Below are 23638 nucleotides of genomic sequence, written 5' to 3'. Positions count from 1 at the left end.
GACATGTGTGCCAGATTGTGGTTGCCTGCTGCATCCTCCACAGCCTTGCGCATAGAACTAACCCACACAATTGGGAACTGCACCATGCACATAGCATTCAGCCTTGGGTTCATAGAATCACATTAGTATAGCTACATTTTTGCACATTTCGCTCTACGTATAGCAGCAGTTTCCTGGTAAAATAAACACTAGAGGCTCTACAACAACAATGATATATTTTAGCATTTGCATTACTTAGCCAACTTTATTTACAAGCTTGTTTGAGTATGATCAAATTGTGCAGTAGCTCAAATGATAGATCATTGCACTTGCTATGCCAGAGATGTGGGTACAAGTCTTGAAGAACACATGAGTCAAAACGCGAGCCAAAATCTTTATAAAAGCACCACAAAATGGTGTGGTTGGTCCAGCAGTTTACTTTTTGTCAATATTGATTAGATTTAAGGTTTAGGAAGAGCATTAACCTTATAAACCTCATCCGTTTGGGAGAATTGTTTGGGACAGCATCATCTTTAGCGGCACACAGTGGGCATTTCACCTGCCATGATCCTTGATCCATGTAAATTCATTTAGTAAACATTTTGTCACGGTCACATAATTCTCATGAGATCAGGTTGACTAATTTTGTGAACACATTTTTATTGCTGCTACCTGATTTGCATAATTCCTTAAGTAAATCAGGAGCTAAAACAATGCAGGCAGTGCATGCAAATAAATCGTGCTGTCTGTGAGCACAATTAATTTGTATTGAAGTCTTTTGTCATTATTCTTTTATCTTCATTTTTACTTGTCTTCAGGTTTGTCTTAAGTTGAAAAAAAAGAGCGCCAAAACATTCAGCCCAGCTCCACAGTGTGAAAAATCTCAGAGTAGACTGTGTCTGTGTCTCCAGGCTTGTCTCTGTCTTGCTCTTTAGGCATGTGGTCTCTGTATCCCACTAAACCATGAACACGTGCACAAAACACACCGTTCATTCTTTTGTGCCAAGGAAATGAAGCAGCATTTCTATGCCTGTCATATTTGATCAGCAGCTAAATGGTTTCCCAGGCCCATCCCAGGGAGAAACTTGGCAGAGACAGTAGCTCTGGCTGCCAGGAAGAATCATGGGCATCCTGGAGGAGACTGCCCTCATAAACAGGCTTGTCACTTGCATTTGTGTAGCAAGTACTGGCAATTCTGTGTTCATGTTGTAGTTCTCCAACAGTAATCTGGCCCCTCTTGGTCAGAACAGAGGTTTAGTCAAGTATTTTCCTCTCTACCGTATAAAGATGGTGGTATTTGTTGGAGTAAAATCGGTAACAGATGCTCCGTTGTGGGGGAACAAGACATTTAATTGAGATTTAAACTTAGTGGACTTTATTAGAGCTAGCTGAATCTCTCTTTTTCATTTAGAGACACATGGAAAGTAGAAAACGGGTGTTTTTGTGTGTTAGAGGAGTATTTTCTCACTTTGAACTTCCTTGTGTTGTAGGCAGCTCAGGCGACACCTGTATGTATGGCAAAGGGAACTACTTGTACCCCATACATGATTGACCTGTGGGTTGAAGTATAATGGGCAACCTCATTAGCAGACCTAGTTGTTTGGGGCAAAAGTCCAAACATGTAAAGTCAGATGAGAGCATCTTGAAAAAGTGCTACCAGCAACGGAGAGAATGGCCACTCCCGGAGCCTCCTAAAGAAGAGCCAAGGAAAGAAGATGTGGAAGAAGTTCTCAGAGAAACTCCAACACCAGACAAGCAGAGGAGTTCCCCAGCCCCTACTGTCACCACTACCAGTACTTTGGACAATGCCTGGCGGAGCACTCCGTCTCCAGTTAAAACTCAACGAAATGGATCTTTGCCCAGAAGTTCTAATATTCCAGAGTACAGAAGATCACCCCTCAGTCAGTATGGATCTGTGGACAGGAGAGCCAGCCTTCAGAGAAGGGATTCTGGAAGTCCCTGGTCCTGGAAGCCACTGAGCACTCGAGAGGTTACTGAAGTCACAGAGGTGACAGAGACTATTGTGACAGAGATTGTGGAGGTGACGGAGTATCCTCTTGGGGGGAAGGGAGGAGACCCTATTGTAACCAGAACAGTTAGAGTCCTTACTGGAGCTGCTGAGGAACTTGCAGAGGTTATTATATTTATAATATTGATAATATCATCCAAACTAACAATCCAGGTTCATCATCAAGGGCCTAACATTTTGTCTTTTCCATTTCCCATTCCATCTTTTGTACGTCATTTGCTATTTTCATTCAGTTTGGAGTGTGACTTTGAAGTCAATAGGTTCTTTTCCATCATCGGGCCACATGGTTCCATTGTTAAATCATACCATTTCTATACCAATCCGGGCTCATTCACACGTTATGATTTTTTTTTTTCATTGTGCTGTGGCACAATCAGGATTAGAATGGACTGACTGTTCAAGTTACCAATTGTGTGTTGCTACGACACTTAATTCATTCCACCACCTAAACGTACCAAGAAATCTGGACTGTAAGAGTACCATACTGGAATGCTACTGGAAACGTTCTTCACCATACTCAGAACCATTTTGGCCTGATGTTAGAAAAGAAGCTAAAATATCCACCTTGTTTACTGGCTGTTCACTGTTTTGTTTTGATTCACAGCTGCAAAGTGATGGTCAGTCAAGTTCGGAGCAGGAATCAAGTCTAGAACAATGGAAGGTACACATTTTATAATTTGTTCATCTTTGCTTAAATTGTATTTTTCTACTTTATAATACGGATTCTGCTGAATTCTTAGCATATAATATGGTCTTATGTTAAGGGTGCCAGAAGTTCGTTGGCTCTGAAAGATGAGTTAAGAGATCCGTTGGCATTCCAGCAAAATCTGGAAACATTGATGACATGGGTTTGCGAAATTGAAGAACTGACAGCCAATCAAAAACCACCATCCTCAGAGTTCAAGGTGGTGAAAGCCCAACTGCAAGAACAAAAGGTAAATCCAAAACTCTGTTACTGGTATTCATGGCAGACAACCAATCAAACAAAATCTGTACATGAACAAAACAATTAATAATTGTAAAAGTATAAGGATGGGCAAGGAGGAGGCAGGGACTGGCTGAAAAGTCAACATAAAATTTTATGTTTTAAACAAACTTAAAATAACATAAACTAATAGACACACATGCAGTGCGCCCATGTGCATCTCTTTAGAACTGGTTCCTCCGACTTGTCCTTATCCCCCTCCTGGCTGATTAGCCCGATTCAATGTCGGCCATGTGTCCTCATGGCCTGGCCCTACACTCCTCTTCATCACACTCCTCCATCGCCCATCCTAGAGGGGAAGGGGGGGTTTGTTGCCCTTCCAGCCATGCCCTAAACACACACACACACACACACACACACATGACGGACATGCCCGTAATTCTCTCTCTCTCGAACCATCGTCACCGGCCGCCTTTATCCCTCGCGCGCCTCATCAGGCCGATTGGGGACCGGGCGCGCGATATTCCGAACCGGCCCCGCCCCCCTCCGCTCCACAAACAACAAATAACTTATTTTGTTTATATAGACACACACATGTCAGTAAAATGATGCAGAAAGCCGGTACTACAAAGTTTCTTAATTTTCATTGTTTCCTGCAGTCCACACTCCACATTTGTTGTGAGAGCTAGCATATAATCTGAGACAGCTGCTGTAACACATTAGGTATTCTAGCTATTATATTCGATTATTAAATTCTGTGGTTGAATTTTTATCATCAATTTAATGCATTTTTTCACTCATACTGTTAGGTATTAAGCATAAAAAATAAATAACAATTTCATCTGGGTGATCCAGCTGACATTTTGGGTGGCATTTGCAGGCTCTGGCACACCCGTTGCTTCACCACTGCTCTGTCATTTGAATCACTGGAAAGTCCAATTCTTTTTTTAGTGAATCTGTTTGTTCAAATGGTTAATTTAAATGTTCAAAAATGATTTACTGACTCATTCTTGTCCCTCTGCAGATGTCTATGCAGCATTTATGTCTTCTTTTATGCATTTATAAACAAACAGTGTAATATTAATTACAATAACTTTACAAAATAACATTTATTTAATACAATATTTAGTCAAATGCTGCTGTTCATTACTATTTTTGACGGCTATTTAAAATAAAGCATTTTCGAATTCATTGGTGGTATTTAATGTAAATTAATTTGTTCAAATACTGTTTAATGTTGTCACTCTAATTTAGATCCTCATTGTTTTGTGCCCGATAAATACTACTCTGATTACAGTATATCATACCTAATTTTTTTATACATTATAGATTATAAAATATATATATATATATATATATATATATATATATATATATATATGCCCCACCCAACCCCCAAATAGCTTGTTGTGTAATTAGCTACTTTTTTATTAAAATTGTTAGGGTTAACTTAACTGTCGTTAAACTATGACAATCTACAGTTTGAATGTAACTTCCTCAACACTGAACATATTAAAATTCTTGCCATTTAATTTATACTGTATATGTCACCATTAATCCTTTTAATTAAGTCTTTTAGAAGCTCCTTGTCCTTTAAAACATTTTTGAATTGAGAAGTGTATTTGGAACGCTCATGCTAATAATGAAACTCTGAATGCCTTTGTGTACAGTATGGGAAAAGAGTGGGAGAGAGAGAGAGAGATAAAAAAAAAAGTAATTTACCTCAGTTTAAAATAGGCGTCTTTGTTAGTTGAGCGAGTGAGGTGAAACACGACAGTATGTCCACAATGCTCCTCTGACACATGATACAAGTGTTTGGCCTAAGTGCCACAAAGAGAGAACAAGGCATGTTGTAAAGCCTGAAGATTCTCAGGACTAGAAACACCTCTGTAAACCCAATACTATGTGTTTGCATAATGTGGGCCTACATAGATTCCAAAGACTGAAAATGGTGCATGTCCAAAATGCATTGTGGCATATAGAGTGTGTTCATGAGCACCTTTTTGAACCATCAAATGAAAAATGGGACAGCCTATGTAGACTTCATGGGTATGTGCATAGAAATGCCACAGGACTACAAATCCACATCATGCATGCCAATTAGGACAGATTTAGTGCTTGCATGCCCTCGGAGAACACTTTATTTTTTTTTGTCCAGCTCCTACAGCGCCTACTAGAGGACAGGAGACCTAGTATGGAGACAATGATGCAGGAAGGCCCAAACCTGGCAGACGGACTTCAGGGAGATGACTGTGAAAAGACCAAACTCAAGCTTGCACAACTTAAACTCAAGTGGGAGGCTCTGGTTCAGAGTGCCAGTAGCAGGTAAGCCAGACCTCTTGACTATCAAAATAATGTCTGGTCCAAATTGCAGATGATTCTAGCCAAGAAATGCCCACTTAGACAGGAAGAGGCCATCTGACTGACATGTAAACCACTTTCCCACTTGCTTTGATTTCACTGATCCCTCACACTAAATGTAATTTATTTTGAACGTTTGGTAAAATTTTAGGGATTTACATGTCTACAAAAGCTGTGAATTTTACCAGTTCTTCAGAAGGCAATGATAGAACACACACACTCATATAAGCAGTGTTACATTTAATGAAGGTATAGTGACAAATGTGTGCCCCCTCAGAAGTTCCAAAAAACCTCTTATGCACGCTGATACCTGCAAAGTGTTTGAAGCCAACCAATGAGATTAGAGCATGCATGCTTTTTGTGATTTTTTTTATTTTATTACTCTGATAGGCATACAATTCTGGAGGTAATTCTGCCAAGGGCTCAGCTATTCCAGGAGAGAACAGACAGTCTTCAGCAATGGCTCATGTCTGTGGATCAGGACCTAGCTGAGCTCCGCTCAACAGAGAGAAGGATGATCCATCTGCAAGAAGCCACCGGACAGGCCAAGGTTAGCATCACACATAAAATAATATGTTCTACTAGTATGAAAACTTCTAGTTTTCATACTACTAGACAGTATGGCAAGAAATAAATACAGTTTCTCCATAATCTTTCAGGCAGTCATGGATGCGATGAAAGCAAAGAGTGTCGATTTAGGGAAACTCCAACAGTGTGCTCATGAGCTTATGGAAAATATTTCAGGTGGTGCTTCTTTACATTTCTACCTTTATTGTAATTAGTAAATTAAACCTCATGTAGTACCCATATTCAATACTGATCATTCTCATGCTCTTCTATAGAGGAGGAAACGCAGCTGGTGCAGGAGCGGGTAGACAGTCTGCGGGTCCGGTACTCTGTGTTGAGTCTGGGCAGTGCTGATGTCCTGCAGAGGCTGGAACAGGCTCTCGAGGCATCTAGTCGATGTACCTCCAGTCAGGAGGACCTGCACCTGTGGCTGGGTCGCATCGAGAGAGAACTGCTGGTCCCTGGTAACCAGGGCCAGACTGGAGACCCAGTATTGTGTTCTGCTGAGAGACAGAAGGTAAGAGACACATGGTTTGTATTATTGATTTGTAATATTATTTAGCCATTTTTTCTTCACATACACAGGATGTATTTATGGACATTTTGAGATTTTGGCTCATAGTTTAAAGAAACAGTTCACCCAAAAATGAATATTCTGTCATTATTGAATCACCCTAATGTTGCTCCAAACATGTACGATTTTCTCCTTCTATGGAACACAAAAGGAAAAATTTGAAAAGTAAAGCTCCAAAAAGTACATAAAGTAAACAAATTGTGTTTAAGTACATAAACAAAAAGTAGTCGATAAAATGTATGCAATATAAATATTGTTGCAATATATTGAACAACAAAACAATCAACAAACCAACAACCAGGGAGTTAAAATAAATAAATAAATAAATACAAAATAAACAATAATAAAATAAATAAATAATAGAGATATATTTTCCTAACGTTTTTGTTGTCAGACGCAGAGAGCGTTTCAAAGTCCTCCTTAAAGGTGCACTCAGTAATTTTTTCCTTTTGAAAAAAGTTTTACCCCTAAAGCAATTCGTAGTCATTTTGAAACACATTTATAAAATCATGAGCATTCACGAGTTGTAGTCTACTTGGAGAGGGCCCCCTTATGGGGGCTGCCATTTTAAATTCACATGACCATCTGAATACTACTCACTTAATCTCAGTTTATACCCTCTTGTTATTGGACACTTTCACTGATGGATTCAGTTAACCATATCTGATTGTGAACAGTGAATTTCTACAATAACATCAGTAAATGAGAACTATCACGTTTGAATTATGCTGCATCCAGGCTACTAGGTGTCAGTGTAACATAAACATAAAACTTTAATTTTGTTAACAAATGCCATAAAATGTGATTTGTGATTGGAGAATTTACACTTTACATAATTTACAGACTTTTTTCCACTTTACATAATTTACCAAGTGTAGAGGGGTTCGATTAAATAGTTCCACCAGCCCATCAGTTTGTGGGTGATAAACAATGGTGCAAATCAATTTAATCCCCAGCAATTCATACATTTTGCGCAGTGTACGTGACATAAAGTTGTGCCTTGGTCGGTGAGGATTTCTTTTGGAATCCCCACCCAGGAGATTATTTTGAAGAGTGCCTCCGCAACACTGCATACTGAGATGTTGCGTAAAGGCAACGCTTCCGGATAACGCAATGTATAATCCACCAGGACTAATACAAACCGATATCCGTGTGCTGACCACTCTAATGGCCCAACGAAGTCCATACCAATTCTTTCAAAGGGGGCCTCGATCAATGGTAATGGGTGCAATGGAGCTCTTGGGGTGGCCCCGTGGATTCACCAACTGACATTCGCGGCATGCCGTACACCATCTGCGTACATCCCCGCGAATGCCCAGCCAATAAAAGCAGGCCATTAAGTGGTGCAGTGTTCTCTCGTGTCCTAAGTGACACGCCATCAGATTATAGTGAGCTGCCTGGAAAAGTGTTTCCCGACGGCTCCTCAGGACTAATAACTGGGTTGTATTTCATGCGTTTGTGTCACTCAATAAAACCTGTCCCTAATAATTGAAAAATACGGATATGTGAGGGCGACATCAGGCTGGAGCTGCTGGCCATCAATTACTCTCATTGGATGACTGCTCTAGATGGAAATCCCCCTCCGGGAACTCAATAATGGCCAGTTAGGTCTATGCACAACATCCCATTTCATAATCATGCTAACTGTCCCACGATAACAAAAGTAAATTCCAATGGTTGTCGAATCCATAAACATGCAAGTTCAAAGTTATTCAAGTTATAAACTCAGTTTATATGCATGAATGAAAAAAAACCATCTTGTTTTTGGCTGTTTATTTTTAAATGAAAAACAAACTGATAAAACATAAATTGTTGAAATGTGTTCACAAGAGATAACGGAAATAAATCAACAGTTTATTGGTTATTACATTTTGGAGACAAAAACAAGACAACAAATTATCCAAATGTACATGGACCATGTAGACACTACATTTCTCTGAAAGAGAGCACAAATAGATTTCTCTCCTGAGTGCGAAACAAGACAAACTTCTCGGTTTCGTACATAAGCTCGGTTCCCTGAGTGGGAATAAGACGCTGCATAATGACGGATCCCAATTGCGTCATTAGGCAGCATAGAAGTTCATACGAATGGGAACCTTAAATCAAATATGGTGATTACAATGCAGGTTAAACTTCAGTAACATCAAACCTCATTGGCTGTTGCGTATGTCCTGACTAAATGTCAAGACATCAAAGCTGTGACAGGGTTGACATATTTTATTTGGGTGCTGCCACTGGGAATCAATCTATCATTTGATCTGAGATTGAATAGAAACGAACACAACCCAAGGGTTAATTCAGATGTTTATTTGATGTTTGTCAGTGTTGGATTGGGAAGAGTCTACTTTTTGTTGTCACTATTCAAGGCAAAAAGCAATGTGAAAAGATTGAGATTTTTCTTTTTGTGTTCCATTTAAATAAAAGCTGTACAGGTTTGGAGTGACAGTAGTGTGAGTAAACACAATAAAACAAAATGTGGGCAAACTGTTCCATTAAACTATGAAACAGAAACACAAGATGTCCAGAAAGGAAACTCCTGATGACCTCCTGTGTGTGTTATTACATGATGACACAAAAACGGCCGAATAATGTAGTACAATATTCAGTGCAGTGGGTGTTGTAGAGTGTAGTGGTTAAAATCTGAGGGCTGGCAACCAGAAATGTTCTGGTTCAGTCCCTGTAAAGAGCGGTCAATGAGCTATGATCATCGCCCCTTAAACAAGGCACCTACAGTGTAACTCAGGTGGACTATATGTCACTTTGGGGACAAGTCTCTATTCATTGGCTACTTACTATTTTCTTATCAATCTATCTGTTTTTAATCAGCTGGAACAGGCTGTTGAAAAGGAGTTGTCTTGGTTCAGAGACACCTCACTGGCTCTGGAGAAGCTCAGTGCCATTAATCTAGACCCAGATGTCATCACAACCCAGCTCAATGAGCAGAAAGTGAGTTCTTGCACAGTCAGAAATAATCTATGGTGTGTCAAATTGTGAATTGCATTAATGTAAATTATATTTTTCTTTTGTTCTGTAGATACTTGCTGTAGAGATTCTGCAGCACAAATTTAACATTGAGAAAATGGTGAAGATTTTAGAACTCCTACAGATGTACAGTGAGGATGGGGAGATTTTGAGTCTTCAGGTACTATTCATTCATGCTACCTTTTCTAATATACAAGATTTACTCATAATTTAGTCCAATATGAGGACCACCAAAAATATTACTACAACATGTTAATATCTTTCTCCTTTTTTCTCCAAAGTCACACCTAGACACCTTACAGGAGCAGTGTCAGGTCGCTGCTGCCACTAATTCCCATGTTGTGTTTCAACTGGAACATGCTCAGTCGCTCTTGTCTCAGTTCTCAGAGGGCTACGCTGAGGTGTTACCATGGTTACAGGAAACCAAAGCACTAATTGGCCAGTTTACCCTGAACACCATCAGCTACGAGGCTTTCCGAGAACAACAGGACCTCTTGCAGGTACTACATAAGCCTGTCATGATCCTGTTCTGTCTGCCTTCCGGTTCCTGTCAGTTTTATGTTTGTGTGTGTTTGTCATGTGGATGCGTAATTGTCTGTGTTTCTGTTAGCCATGTGCTTCCTTGTCCCCGCCTCTTCGTTACCCTTGTCACTTTCCCTCATTTAGTCCTTGTCATGTTAATTGCCTTCACCTGTTCCTCATGTGCTTTTCCTATTCTATATATTGTGCCATCTTTCCTCTTGTATTTGTCAGATTGTTTTGCTAGATAGTTTGTTTGTTCTGGTTCCCGTCTTGCTCCCGTTCCCGATCGGTCTTAGTTATTATCCTTTTTCTAATATATATGTTGATTTGTTTTCTCTCCCTGTGAGAGTTTTGTGTTACCTGTTTAGTTTTCAGTTGTTTTAATACAATTATTTTTATTTACACTCATTCCTGACACATTCCATAACAATCTGACCAAAATGGACCCAGCAGGAATTAGTTTTCTTTTTGTTAAATTCTTCCCACTTGACGTAGAGCCAAGCAGGCGAGGAAACTCTTCAGACTCCGGCAGGATGACAAGTCGGTGAAGGGGGTATTTGTTGGAGTTTTTGGGGCTGTCCTCATCATTTATGACCAGTCTAAATGTGACAGGGCGGAGGGTAGGGCCGGTCGTGATGCTGCACACCTGGCCCCTAATCAGGCTAATCAAGCCTCGCCTCAGAGGGATGGACGACTGGAAGCTGCAGTGCGAGAGAGAGATTTACGGGCAGCTGCCCGACACCTTTGTGTGTTTATCTTTTTGTTTCAGTTCTTCATTAAAACATTACTTATATTGTCAAGCCGGTTCTCGCCTCCTCCTTTTCCATTAAGACCTTTAAACTAACCCTGTCCAGTTCTCAGTGGCCACCATCACCCAGTCTAACCCTGTCCAACATCTAGCGGCTGCCACATACCTCACTTTCTGCCCAGTGGCCACATACGTCCAGTCTGTCCAGCTCCCTGTGGCCGTCAAAAACCTGTCTGTCCAGTTACCAGCTGCAGCTAAAGTCCAGTCAAATTTGCTACAGTAAAAGTACAACTACAAACATATTAGCACTTTCCATGAATATGATCAGGGCCGTATTAACACACAGGTTTAAGCCCCAGGGCCCACGGCTGTAGGGGGGCCTCATTCGTGGCATCTACCACCCTATTCTCCCTGTCAACTTTGGCGGGAGGAGCGCATGTAAGCATGTTTAGCAGGAGACTGTGATACAAACACAGAGACTGTGCACAGCAGCGAAATCCATCCAATAGCGCATGATCATAGGAGAACTGTCCACTCTTCCTAATCCAACACTGATAAACATCAAATAAACATCTGAATTAACCCTAGTGTTGTGTTCGTTTTTTGCTAACACATTCTGTGTTCCTGGTCATAAATAACCGGCTCACTAAGATTGTTTATAATCTCTCATATTGCATATATTATAACAAGATATTGCATTAGATCATTTATCAACTTAATTGTAGTAATTGTGACAGGTTTTGCACTCCTTTTTTGATAATATTATTGATAGAACGATTAATTGATCTGACATTAAACCGGGCCAGTGGGGGGGTCACTCCCTGTGGAAAACAAAAAACAAAATTATAATAATTACATAATAAATTAACAACCACTTGCTTGATCTGAACAAAATAGGTGTCATTTTAAAGCCTAGAATCTGGACGTTGCAATGCACATAGCTGATCCTACCAATTCTTAAATTAGAACAGTTTCATTCTCGTGATTTGCAAATTGATGCGGTGGAGCCATTGGAGTGGGGGGTGATCTGAGCAGAGAGTGAAGGCCTGCCCCAACAGGTAGTACCGGAGAGTGAGGACCGCCCACTTGATGGTAAGACACTCCTTTTCAACAGTGCTGAACTTAGTCTCCCTCAGCTAGAGCTTGCGACTGATGTACAGCACCAGGCACTTCTCCCCCTCCACCACCTATGAGAGCATCGCCCCCCAGCCCTCTGTCTGAAGCGTCCATCTGTAACATAAAAAAGGGAGAGAGAAATCGGGTGAGTGTAAAAGCGGCCCCCCATAAAGTGTGGCTTTAACTTGTGTAAACGCCTGTTGACACTGCTCCGTCCACTGGACCGGGTCTGGAGCTACCATTTTAGTGAGATCAGTCAGTGGGCTGGTGACGTCCGAATAATTAGGCACAAGCCTCCAATAATAACCAGCCAGTCCCAGGAACTGTCTCACCACCTTTTTGGCCTTGGGTTTCAGACAGGCTGCAATCGCCGCAGTTTTGTCAATTTGGGGACGCACCTGCCCATGGCCCACGTGGAACCCCAGATACCGTACCTCCACCCATCCAATTGCGCATTTCTTGGGGTTTGCTGGGAGTCCCGCCTGCTGCAGTGATCTCAGAACTGCCCTCAGATGCTGCATGTGCCGCTGCTAATCATTACTGTAAACGATGATGTCATCTAGCTAGGCAGTGGCGTAAGCCAAAGGTGGTCTGAGGATTTGGTCCATGCAGCTCTGAAATGTAGCCAGGGCACCAAACAAACCGCACAAATTGTTGTAATTCAAAGCTGTTTTTTCACAGGATATTGGTGTCAAGGGGATCTGCCAATAAACCTTTCTTAAATCCAGTGTCGAATAAAATCGAGCAGTGCCCAACTGATCGAGCAACTCATCAATACAAGGCATTGGGAAGGTGTCAAATGTAGACAATGCTTTGACTTTTCTGTAATCCACACAGAACCGTACAGACCCGTCGCTATTAGGAACCAGATCAACCAGGTTAGACCAATCACTGTGGGATTCCTCTATTACTCCCATCTCGAGCATTGTGTCTAATTCTTCCCGGAATACTTTTTTCTTGTTTTCGTGTAGTCAGTAGGGACATCTACGTACCACTACCCCTGGCTCGGTCTCAATATGATGCTGTATGATATTTGTACGAGCCAACCAGAAAACACATCCGCAAAATCTTCCTGCAACTTGGTCACTTCTGTAACTTAATATGATGTCTCCACAAGTGACCGGGCGATTTGATTGGGTTTTGTGATCACCTCCAGCCTGAGCTCCGCCCTCTCCGGAACTACTGTAGATAACGTCAAAGAGACCGCCTTCCTCCATAATTTCAGAAGGTAGAGGTAGTTAATTTGACACGCGCCCCCTCTATCGGTTCGTTTCACCTCATAATTAAGATCCCCCACTCGTCGTGTGACCTCAAATGGTCCTTGCCACTTGCGGAGTAATTTGGAGCTCATTATGGGAAGTAATGTCTCCCGGTGCAAATTCCCGTAGCCAAGTTCCCCTGTTATATAGTCAGCTTTGACATTCCTGAGCTTGGAGCAAATTCTCCTGTGTTAGTTGCCCCAAAGTGTGGAGTTTTGCTCTAAGATCAAGAACGTATTGAATTTCATTCTTACTGTTTAAAGGACCCTCCTCCCAAGCTTCCCGTATGACATTGAGCACACCGCATGGGCGCCACCTGTACAGCAGCTCGAATGGGGAAAACCCTGTGGAGGCTTGCGTGACAAACAGCAGGTGATAGAGCCATATATCCCAATTTCTAGCATCCTCGTGCACAGTGGCGGCTGCTGGTCTTTCAAAGAGGGGAAACTCATTTTCGGCCTACATTATAAACTTCTGCCCTACGTTCCTTTTCGAGAAAATGCACTGTGACTCTGTCGTACCAACTAGGCGTCTTTTCCAGTGACTTGACCAGTGTCTTCTCAATGGCCAGCAGAGCTAGGCTGCTTAAACGACCTTGGCCCATTGTGTTACGGGTGTAGGACTTGAGACGCTTTAAACAGGAGAAGCTCCTTTCTACACCTGCAGATGTAGCTCCAATTGTTGCCACTAATGAGAACAGTTTGTAAAGCTGAGGCATTGCACTGTCCAACTCCATGTCTTTGAGGAACACCAAGTAATCACACAGCTTTCCCCTGTTACCCTGCAAGTCCTGATCTGAATACAGGACTTGAAGTTCAGACCTCAGTCTCCCTGAATCAAAGTGATGGCCATAACTTTTCAGGACACTTTGGAAGGCCTCCTCTTGAAATTCTTGTCTCATGTCATCAAATTTCCCTGGATTGACTAATTCTAAGAAGAGCATACTTTCCAAATTTGAAAAACGTTGAGGAATCTGCTCCAAGATGTTATCAAGGATGGCCATGTAGAGATTTCTGTAGTGCTCTTGGGGATCCTGCAATTGGGTCAGACAGGCTTTCTCATGGGCTCATCTCGTGGGTCTGATGTGAGATCTGCTGTTTTGGCATAAACAGCTTGGAAAGCCCCTCTGACCTTTTCTCTTTGACAAATGCAAGAAGAGATTCAATTCTTTTCTTGCAGTAAAAAACATCCATCGCCCTCTGCTGGACAACATCAAAGACCACATCAGTCTCAGTGAAGATTTGTTCATATGTGTACAACATGAACACAAACTCAAAATCCTCCAGTTTCCTCAGAAAGCCTTTGGCACAATCCAGTGTATCATCATCAATTGTCGTTGTCTGCAATGATGTTTTCAAATGTCTGCAGGAGGCCATCATAATTGTTTGCCACAGTGCTCACTATCCGTGATGTGAAATTCCATCGAGTAGGAGCGTTTCTGGGCAACCTTGAACAGCCTGCAGACTCCAGAAAAGACGTCCTCTTTGTGGATTTTGAAAAAATGTGCCAAACCCAGAGAGTGATGCAAAAAAATTCTGCACTCAGGCAAGCATTTAGCCCCCTGTGACAGCACCAGATTCAGTCTGTGTGCATAGCAATGCACAAACATTGTACTTGGGGCTATTGCTTTCACTTTGGCCTGCAGACCATTGAGTGCTGAAGCCATGACAGCAGCCCCATCGTAGGTCTGTGCCACAAGCTTATCCTTAAAATTGTAGGCCTGCATGTTCTCATTTAAAACATCAAAAACGGACTGAGCATCTCAGCCCTCCAGAAACATCAAAAAATCCAATAAAGCGCTCCTGAATTTTACCTGCACTATCCACATAGCGAACAATGACAGAGAGTTGGGCACGGCAGGATATATCAGTTGTTTCATCCACCTGCCATCCAAAAAGGGAGCATCCTGAATTTCATCTCTGATCTGATCAGAAATGGTGGCTGCAAGAGCAGAGATCAAGTCATTTTGAATAGTATGGGACATACCAGAAAACACAGTTGAGGACTCTAATTGTGTGGACAGTACAGAGTCATATTTAGATAATGTTTCTGTGAACTCCCTGTAATTTCCCTTGTTGGATGATTCACTACTCTCATCATGTCCCCTAAATGACAGCTCCTGTCGGCCAAGCAAGGATGTTACATCAATAAGGCGGTTTAGGAAGGCCCTGTTTTGTTTGACTGTTTCATTATGTTTAGTCACTTGAATGCGAGCACCTTCATTGATTGCATGCTCAACCCTGATCCTGCCCATGCAACTTAATCTTGCACATGCACTCACATGTTCATTGCACTTTTCATGTCTTTTATATGCCCTGTCAAAGTTAGACAGATCTCCAAACCCCACTTTTGACCAAACAACACATCCGTGAGATGGTTTCATCAAGAGGCATGGCCAGCAGTACATTTTATTTGTCACAGCACTTTCAGTCAGCCAGCTAACTTTGTCATACCAGGAGAGCTGAAAAGACCTGTTATTTTTCCCTATTTTTTGCACTAAATCAATCTTAGGTGTTGATCTGCCCTGCTGTTTAATTCTAATTTTTTCCTCGTAAGGAAGACTTTCAAATGGCTTCGCCAAAATCAGGTCGACAATATTAGCACCGTCTGCCATCGTGCGCAGTTTCACCCGTACGACGCTAGCCTAGCCTACTGTATGAATGAATGAATGAACGAACGAACTAACGAACGAATGAACGAACGAACGCTCTAAAACAAAATATATTAAACTTGGTAAAACTGAAACAAGGAATGTGGTGTATAATTGTGTGAAATGTATTATGCAAATTGACTAGCAATTTCAGCCAAACAAATATAAAGAAATAGGTTGCAGCAGTTTTTCTTTCGACTACACTTGAGAAATCCGCGATGGGACTGAGCTGAAATAGCTTCAGTGACTTCTTATAGTACAGATTCGCTGTCAATCAAAAGGAGATGCAGTCTTTCAACAGATCCTCCAATCATCACGCGGAAGCCCGGAGTCCGGGCCAGCCCACTCCTCATTCACCCCCAGAGACGCTGAGCATCCGTGGGCGGGACATAATCGCAGCATTTATCCAATGACCGTCTATTTTCGAGCACTGAAAAAACTGTTCAGAGCAGCCCCATTGAAGTCAATGGACGCTCGGCTTCAACAGGGAAATGCACTGACGCTACAGGAATGTATGAGAAGTAAATCGAGTCAGCCGACCTGCTATATGTAATGTAGCTGATTCTGAACGAACTTGTCTTCGAGATGAACGTGTTCTAACGCATTTTTAGTCAATAAATTGTTTACACAATAGTACATATTTGACTATTATTTTTTTGACATTATAGGGGAAGCTGAGCTTCCCTTGCAGTCTTAAAGAAATCCCCACTGCTCGCTGCACGAACTTACGAACCATATTTTTGGGGTTTTTATTAAACCCTAAACATCTGTTTGTGGATGGTAAACACTGGTGCGGATCGACTTAATACCCAACAAAATGTGAGAAAATGGAATGGGATTAGTTATTAGCATACCATGCTGTATAATGCAAATAATGTTACTTCTTGCATGTCACAATTTGAAGAAATGGTAAATTTTTGGTAATGGGCTAAATTGATGTGGAAACAGAGTTGCAAAATGTGTGACACTCTCTATGAATTTATCTCACGATTTTATTGACTGACCAGATATCATAATTATACTTGAACGATGGCGTAGTTAGCATCTGGGCCATAACCACAACAGACATTGATGAGGACATGGGGGATATGGGCGACACTGTCAAATAGCTGTGTCTCTGTGTTCAATTTTGTAATGTATTTTCAGTTTTTCAGTACAAAAATCATCAATTGGTCACGGTGCTCTATTCCCTCCAAACAGGGTGTCAGGGAGTCCATAGCAGAGCATAAGCCTCTGATGGCACGCCTGAGCATGCTGGCCAAGCGTCTGTCAGACCTGAATCCAGATCAGGGACTGGAGTTCTGCCAGAAAGCCAAAGACTCTGAAGAGCAGCACCTGGCCATCAGAGACAAGGTTCGAGAGGTTGCTGGGGTACTGGAGGAGTCTCTGCCTCGCTACACACAGGTAATACATATTTAAACTTGATAATGTATGTAATGATCTCTGCTGCATACCCTGGTGGGAAATACAACTGATACCAGCTTTTGATGGTTACTGGTTTCTAGCATTATCTAGTCTAGATGGTTGCTATGTAACTGGACCAGATTTTAACCTGGTAGACCAGTGTTCCCCAACTATAAATGTAAAAGTATAAATGCATGAAAAAAATAATAATTTCAGGGATCCAAACTCCTCACCTTTCGGAGAAATTTGGCAGTTTGAAAGCATAATTGGTCACTTTTGTGATTGTTCAGAGCAATGATTAATGTGCAAAAGTGAGTGATATTTATACGCATTAAGGGTCATTCACATGACTCGCGTCAGCGCTGCAGAATACATTGAAGTCTATGAAGTGACTTTACACCAAAGTGTTTCACACATATGTTTTGCTTCACCAATAATATCTTTGAGAGAACTAAGCAACAATAAATAGAAAAAAAATATTGTGGAGACATTGTCTCATAATTTCTTATAATTAAATATTACCTTATCGTTTAAAAATGTCAGAAACCCCAGTTATTGAGCTAATTTAAATTCACCAAGAAAACGCTTAGACCTAAACATAAACAAGTCTTTTTATTACTTTCTGCTATCAAAGCAACTGCAAGCTTTGTTTCTCTCTTACAAACATGTTTTCAATGTTTATTGTGCACACCTCCCACTTTTTTACATGGCAAACTCGTAAAGTCTTCTGTCCGAGGCAAAGACACATTATCTAATGACAATTGCCTCAGCATCAGTCTCCTTTGATGCATTTGATTACACACAGACGAGCACGTTTAAGTCGATGCGGACCAGTAGGAAGGTTTGAGTTGTCGAATGAGTTCTTTTCAGTTCTTTTTAATTATATTTCTTTTTTGTAATATTGCATTGTTCATATTTTAGTGGCTTCTGCTGTCACTGTGGGGAAAAGACATTAACCTATGTGGGATAGTGGTGTGCCCTAGAATTTTTTAGTCATAAATAGTGTTCCGTGCCAGAAAAAAGGTTGGGAAACACTGTGGTAGACCATCTTGGCCAAACTGATTAGAGCTGGCTCTCTAGACCATTTTAGATTAACAAAAAACATCTACCGTGATCTCAAATCCAGCTTGACCACCTAAAGCTGGTATGACCTAGAAACTAAAATGATTTATTGCTAAAGTTGTTCATAAAGACATCATTGCAACATCTCAGCCTCATGAATGTTAACCCACTTCTTACACACTTTATGTCTTCATCAGCTGAATGAGAGGATGACTCTGATTGGAGAAAGACTGGGGCATCTGTGCAGTCACCTCCAGGCCTCAGTGACTCTACAGAGCTTGACCCCACGAATTCGGGAGCAGCTGCAGGACAACAAGCACACATTGACTGAGCTCTCCAAACTGGATCTGGACCTCAGCAGCGTGAGGACACAAGCTCAGGAGCTCCTAACCAATACCAGGGCTGTTGGGGAAAGTTCCATTGGCACAGGTACCTCAAACTCTTAATATATTTCATACTGGTTGTTAACCTGCAGCAAACCTTTGGCAACAATGAACAATTCAAACGCCTCCATTGCAAATCTGTGGAAACAAAGAAGATTTTGGGGCAATGCTCATTTGCATGTGAAAATAACGAGTGGCATATTCACTCATTATTTTCCAGAACTCTAGATTTTTGTAAGGGTTGAGCAAGGCACTTGAACAAAGTCTAATTAATAAGTGTACTGTAAGACGCTTTGAATAAAAGCATCAGCTAAATGACTGTGTTTTACTTATCCTTGGCACATTACTTAGGACTTACAAGTGAAAGAAAAGCCTTTCCATGCTAATCTTTGTAACATCCCCTTGAAATCCAGCCATTCAGGAGCGGGTGTGCAGTCTATCAAGCCACTGGGAGGAGGCTCAGAGACAAGCTCAGGAGAGGGAGAAGTGGCTTCTCAATGTTATGGATCTGGCAGTCAGGTTCTGGAATGATGTGAGTGACATGACATCTGGATTGTATGATACACAGCAGGCTGTTCTGGACCTTAACTCCAGTCGATCCGATTCTGAGACCATCCGACAGAGCCAAGAGACCATGCAGGTAGGGTACAATAAAAAAACGTAGTGTAATGGCACTTGGTTGCTCTTAAAGGTTTGGTCTACCTCATACCTTCCAACCTCTTGTCCTACCTCTTCAGACACTCAGGGAGGACATTGACTCACTGCAAGGTGACCTGGACACATTAGGAATTCTAGGAATGGAACTCATGTCAGCTTGTGGTGACACAGACAAACCGGAGGTCACCAAAAGTTTAGATGAGGTTTGTTTTTTTATTAAAGTACTAAACCTTTAAATGCATAGGAATTCATTATACATCATACAGATCATTCACATTCTCTCCGCAGCTCTACTGCACGTGGAACAATCTCAGTAAGATCTGGACAGAGTGCAACAGTAAGTTAGAGGAATATTTGCGAATGACTCTCCATTATCAGGACAGCATGCAGGTGAGTTAGTCATGAGATGCAAGCCACTATTCCTTTCAGAGCATTTGTAATAAAGGGTGTACATAGATCACATTGAAACTAAATCACAGAGAGTGGTGTGTTCATCAGTCAGGATAGATGCAAACCATTTGTTCTTTCTTGTTTCCCCCATATTGGATGGTCTCATTTGTAGTCTCTATGTAAAGTATCTCCATATTAATGCCTCCCTGTGGTTATAGTGATGAGTCTCTGACAGGATGGGCAATTTTCTGACCACTGACAAAACATTTGGAAGTCCTTCTGACAGAGACCAAAGCAAATTTTTGGGCACTGCAAAATGTAATTTTTTACTTGTCTTCCAGAAAAAAAATATCAAAACATTCTTGAGAATTAAAAATACAAGCAATATGGATATTTTGCCTTGTTGCTGGCCAGAGGTGTAAGAAAAAAAAACTTGATTCAAAGAGAACAATGTTTATTTTTCTAACCACATTGGCAAATAGTTTGAACCCCACCAATTTTTGCGTGATTTTTCTGAAAACAAGACTTAAAATGGCATGCCATTCTGTTTCTCAAGTATTCGTTTCCTATTTGAGGATGTTTCAATATTTTTACTGGAAAATAAGACAAATATACTGTTATTACTGTTAAAATTTATTATTTTTGCAGTGGCATTATAGTCATACTTTGTTAATAATTTTTTTTTTTTATGTTGTATTGACCTTGTGAAGCAATGTTGTATGTGAAATTAATAAAAAGAGAGGGAATTGTGTATTTGGGTAAATTACAAATAAGGATGTCTCAGGTGAAGAAAATAAGAAATCTTAATTCAAAATGCAAGTGCTTAGAGGTGTAGTTTTTGTATTGATGTATTTATATTTTTTAAAAACCTTTTAGTTATTTTCCATAATCTCCGTTCCCTAATAGAGGGAACAAGACGTTGTGTCGATTTAGTGATGTAGTGAAGGGGTCGCCCTTGTGAGGCCCAAACACTGTACATTTATAAAAGGAGCTGGCTTGCAACCACTCATTCAGGTTTTGTGCTGAGGAGCTGAGACAAGGTCCCAGCCATTTCAGCGGGTAGTTCAGTGTTGTGGCAGGAGGGACACAATGTCTCGTTCCCTCCAACAGGGAACAGAGGTTACGAAAGTAACCAGGACGTTCCCTATCAGTCACTCACTCACTCAACGTTGTGTCGATGTAGTGACACTAGGGTCCCTATACAAAACACCACAACTAACAGAACTGTTTTACATGGACTGCGGTGCGAAACGGACAGACCTTTGTGTGCCTCGTAGCCAGCACACCTGGCCACCACGTAACCTTCCCCTATGCTCTTACAGCGTCATACAGTCCTCTGCACCTCGGGGACAAGTCGACTGCCAAAAAATGGGGAACGGATGGAAATATGTCCTCTCAATCCCAGAGGGGCCTCTGCCCAAGGAAGATGCGGGTTTACCAATGGAGAAACCATTTCGTGGGAGATACATCACACAGGGTTACCACGGGAAACCAGCACATGTGGAGCACCTAACCCAGTACAGGGCCTAGTTAGCACACATACTGGGCTGGCAGTGAGTTTCTCCATAAACTCGCCTGCCACAGGGCTAGGAAGGAAGGACATCGAGGGTTCATGACTAAAAAGCGCACGTCTTCACCTTGGGGGTCTTCGCGTCGGGAAGAACACCACTTAGTGCCTCGTAGAAGGAGTTCTGTCCTGAGTGATCGTGTCTACCACCATGGGAAGTAGGTCACTTAGGACTTCCTCGTCCCATCCAAGGGCCAGATGTAGATATTCCAGAGGTCTGTTTGCGGGTGCTAGATGGTGCCCCATCCCTGAGAAAGAAGGTCCTTCCTCAGGGGAATTTGCCTGGGGGTGGGGGATGTCATGAGGAGTGAGAGGTCCAAGAACCAAGTCTGGGTTGGCCAGTAGGGTGCTACTAGGACAACCTGCTCCTTGTCCTCCCTGACCTTGTACAACGTCTGTCCAAATAGGCTCACTACTGGGAATGCATACTTGCGTAGCCCCAGGGGCCAGCTGTGTGCCATCGCATCTGTGCCAAGGGGAGCCTCAGTCAGGGAATACCAGAGCGGGCAGTGGGAGAAATCCCAGGGAGTGAACAGGTCTACCTGCACTTGACTGAATCGACTAAAAATCAGCTGGACCACATGGGGTGGATCTCCCCTGAGCATGACCTGCTGCGATTGCGCGTCCGCCATGCTGTTGAGGTCTCCCGGGATGTGAGTGAATCGACTTGAGTCGCTGCTGACTCCAGAGGAGGAGGCTGCAGGCAAGTTGCAACATGCGGCGTGAGCGGTTGATGTAAACTACTGTTGCTGAGTTGTCCGTCCGGACCAACATGTGCTTGTCCTTGATCAACGCCCAAAGCCTCCGCAGGGCGAGCAATACTGCCAGCATCCCGAGGCAGTTGATATGTCGACATAACCATGGCCTTGTCCATGAGCTGGCGACTGCGCGCCCGTTGCACACGGTGCCCAAGCCACGCTTGGTCGTAACCACGACGCACCTGAACACCTGCTCTAGGGGCACCCCTACCCATAAAAATGCTGTGTCTGTCCAAGGGCTGAACAGGCAGCGGCAGATCGCCGTGATGAGCACGCGATGTGCCCTGTGGCACCATGCCCATCTCGGGACTCAAGTCTGAGGCCAGTGCTGAAGCGATCTCATATGCATCAACCTGAGTGGCGTGACCACCGCCAAGGATGTTGTATGCCCCAGGAGCCTCTGAAACTGTTTCAATGGTACAGCCATTCTCCACCTGAACACTCCGGCAACGACTGCACGCGCTCACATGAGAGGCACGAGAAAAGAGACGCTCTGAACTGGGGAGAGCTTTCTCTTTTGTCACTTGACCTGAAGCCCCAGCAGCTGAGGTACCTGAGGTAGATTGGCTGCACCCACCACATTTTTTTGGTGTGATGAAGTAGGGGCTGTAAAACCCCTTCTTCTTCTCAGCTGAAGGGACAGGCTCTATCGCATCCTTCCATAGAAGGGACGAAGGGCAGCAGCATTCTCGCCCATCACCGAATTGAAGTGGACGCAATTGAACCTGGGCGGGCACCTGGTGAACTGAATTTCGTAGCCGAGTCAGACGGTACTGGTCAGCCACCTTGATGGGTTGTGGAGCGCGAGCCACACCCCCAAGCTCTGGGCGAGGGGGACCAAGGGGACAATCGCGTTGGACATACCGGCATGTGGGGCCTCGCAGCGGGGCTGAGCCTAAGGCACCACATGTGGCCGTGGTGAGTCCGGAGACAATGAAGCACTCCCTCCATATACCCACCGTAGGAGCAGTCAAGGATGGGGAGGAGGGAAAGTGTCCTTGTGCCCTGTCGCAACTGTCCTGTCATGGCCGTGATTGTGTCACAGCTGGACGCTCGGGGGCGTGGTGCCCACCTCCGGAGCACCATTCCTGCCATAAAGGAAAGTTGCCCGGCGGTCACGAGGAAACCGTTCTTTTCTTGAAAATGTGGGTGAAATCAAAAGAAAAGGCAAACAAGTAATTTCCACCCGGCACTCCACTGGGGGATGGAGTGGTCTTCTTACTCCTGTATAGCGTGTCTCTGACTCCCTGGGTCGCCCATCTCAGGGGCGCTTCTAAGCCTTCTTTGGGTTCTTAGTGGCTGGCCATGAGACGGGTGGTGTCTGCTTCCTGCGGGTGGTTCCACGCTGAATTTCAAACATTACGAGTAAACACACAACTAAAATGGACAGAAAACATGGAAGTTCTTGAAAAGGAAAACTATCAAGGATGGTTATGTGGGACATTGTAATAGAGGTGTGACTCGCAAACTCGCCCTGAGACAAGCCGGTGGTCCCATCGCAAAACTTGCTGTGGCAAACAAGCATGCTGGGGAATGGCAGGTCCGTGGGGGCCTACACGGCAGAGCGGCTCCCATTGAAATCCCCAAATCCCCAGTGCTAACCGACGCAGCCTCAAACCCATAGGTAAAAGGACCGCAGTGGGGAGCCGCTGGGGTGGTTATCACTCTGAGGAAAGCTGCAACCACAACGTTTGTAATCATGCTC

The 23638-nt window shown here is 42.9% G+C and overlaps 1 protein-coding gene across 1 annotated transcript in view; it reads left to right on the top strand.

Annotated features, from left to right (window-relative positions):
- Positions 1 to 1549: 1549 nt before the first annotated feature.
- The window catches only part of LOC127658263 (microtubule-actin cross-linking factor 1, isoforms 6/7-like), a 56359-nt gene continuing 34270 nt past the window's right edge, over positions 1550 to 23638 (top strand). Inside the window, exons 1-15 of the mRNA XM_052147463.1 lie at positions 1550 to 2113; positions 2613 to 2669; positions 2773 to 2943; positions 5092 to 5258; positions 5685 to 5844; positions 5954 to 6038; positions 6137 to 6378; positions 9262 to 9381; positions 9470 to 9577; positions 9699 to 9917; positions 16859 to 17116; positions 18376 to 18607; positions 18975 to 19201; positions 19299 to 19421; positions 19507 to 19608. Coding sequence (XP_052003423.1) covers positions 1550 to 2113; positions 2613 to 2669; positions 2773 to 2943; positions 5092 to 5258; positions 5685 to 5844; positions 5954 to 6038; positions 6137 to 6378; positions 9262 to 9381; positions 9470 to 9577; positions 9699 to 9917; positions 16859 to 17116; positions 18376 to 18607; positions 18975 to 19201; positions 19299 to 19421; positions 19507 to 19608 — 2835 coding nt within the window. The remainder of the gene's footprint in view (positions 2114 to 2612; positions 2670 to 2772; positions 2944 to 5091; positions 5259 to 5684; positions 5845 to 5953; positions 6039 to 6136; positions 6379 to 9261; positions 9382 to 9469; positions 9578 to 9698; positions 9918 to 16858; positions 17117 to 18375; positions 18608 to 18974; positions 19202 to 19298; positions 19422 to 19506; positions 19609 to 23638) is intronic.

The sequence above is a fragment of the Xyrauchen texanus genome, chromosome 17 (genome assembly GCF_025860055.1).
Source record: "Xyrauchen texanus isolate HMW12.3.18 chromosome 17, RBS_HiC_50CHRs, whole genome shotgun sequence".
Taxonomy (NCBI): Eukaryota; Metazoa; Chordata; class Actinopteri; order Cypriniformes; family Catostomidae; genus Xyrauchen; species Xyrauchen texanus.
The sequence above is the reverse complement of the archived record's forward strand: the minus strand, read 5'-3'. Positions and strand labels throughout refer to the sequence as shown.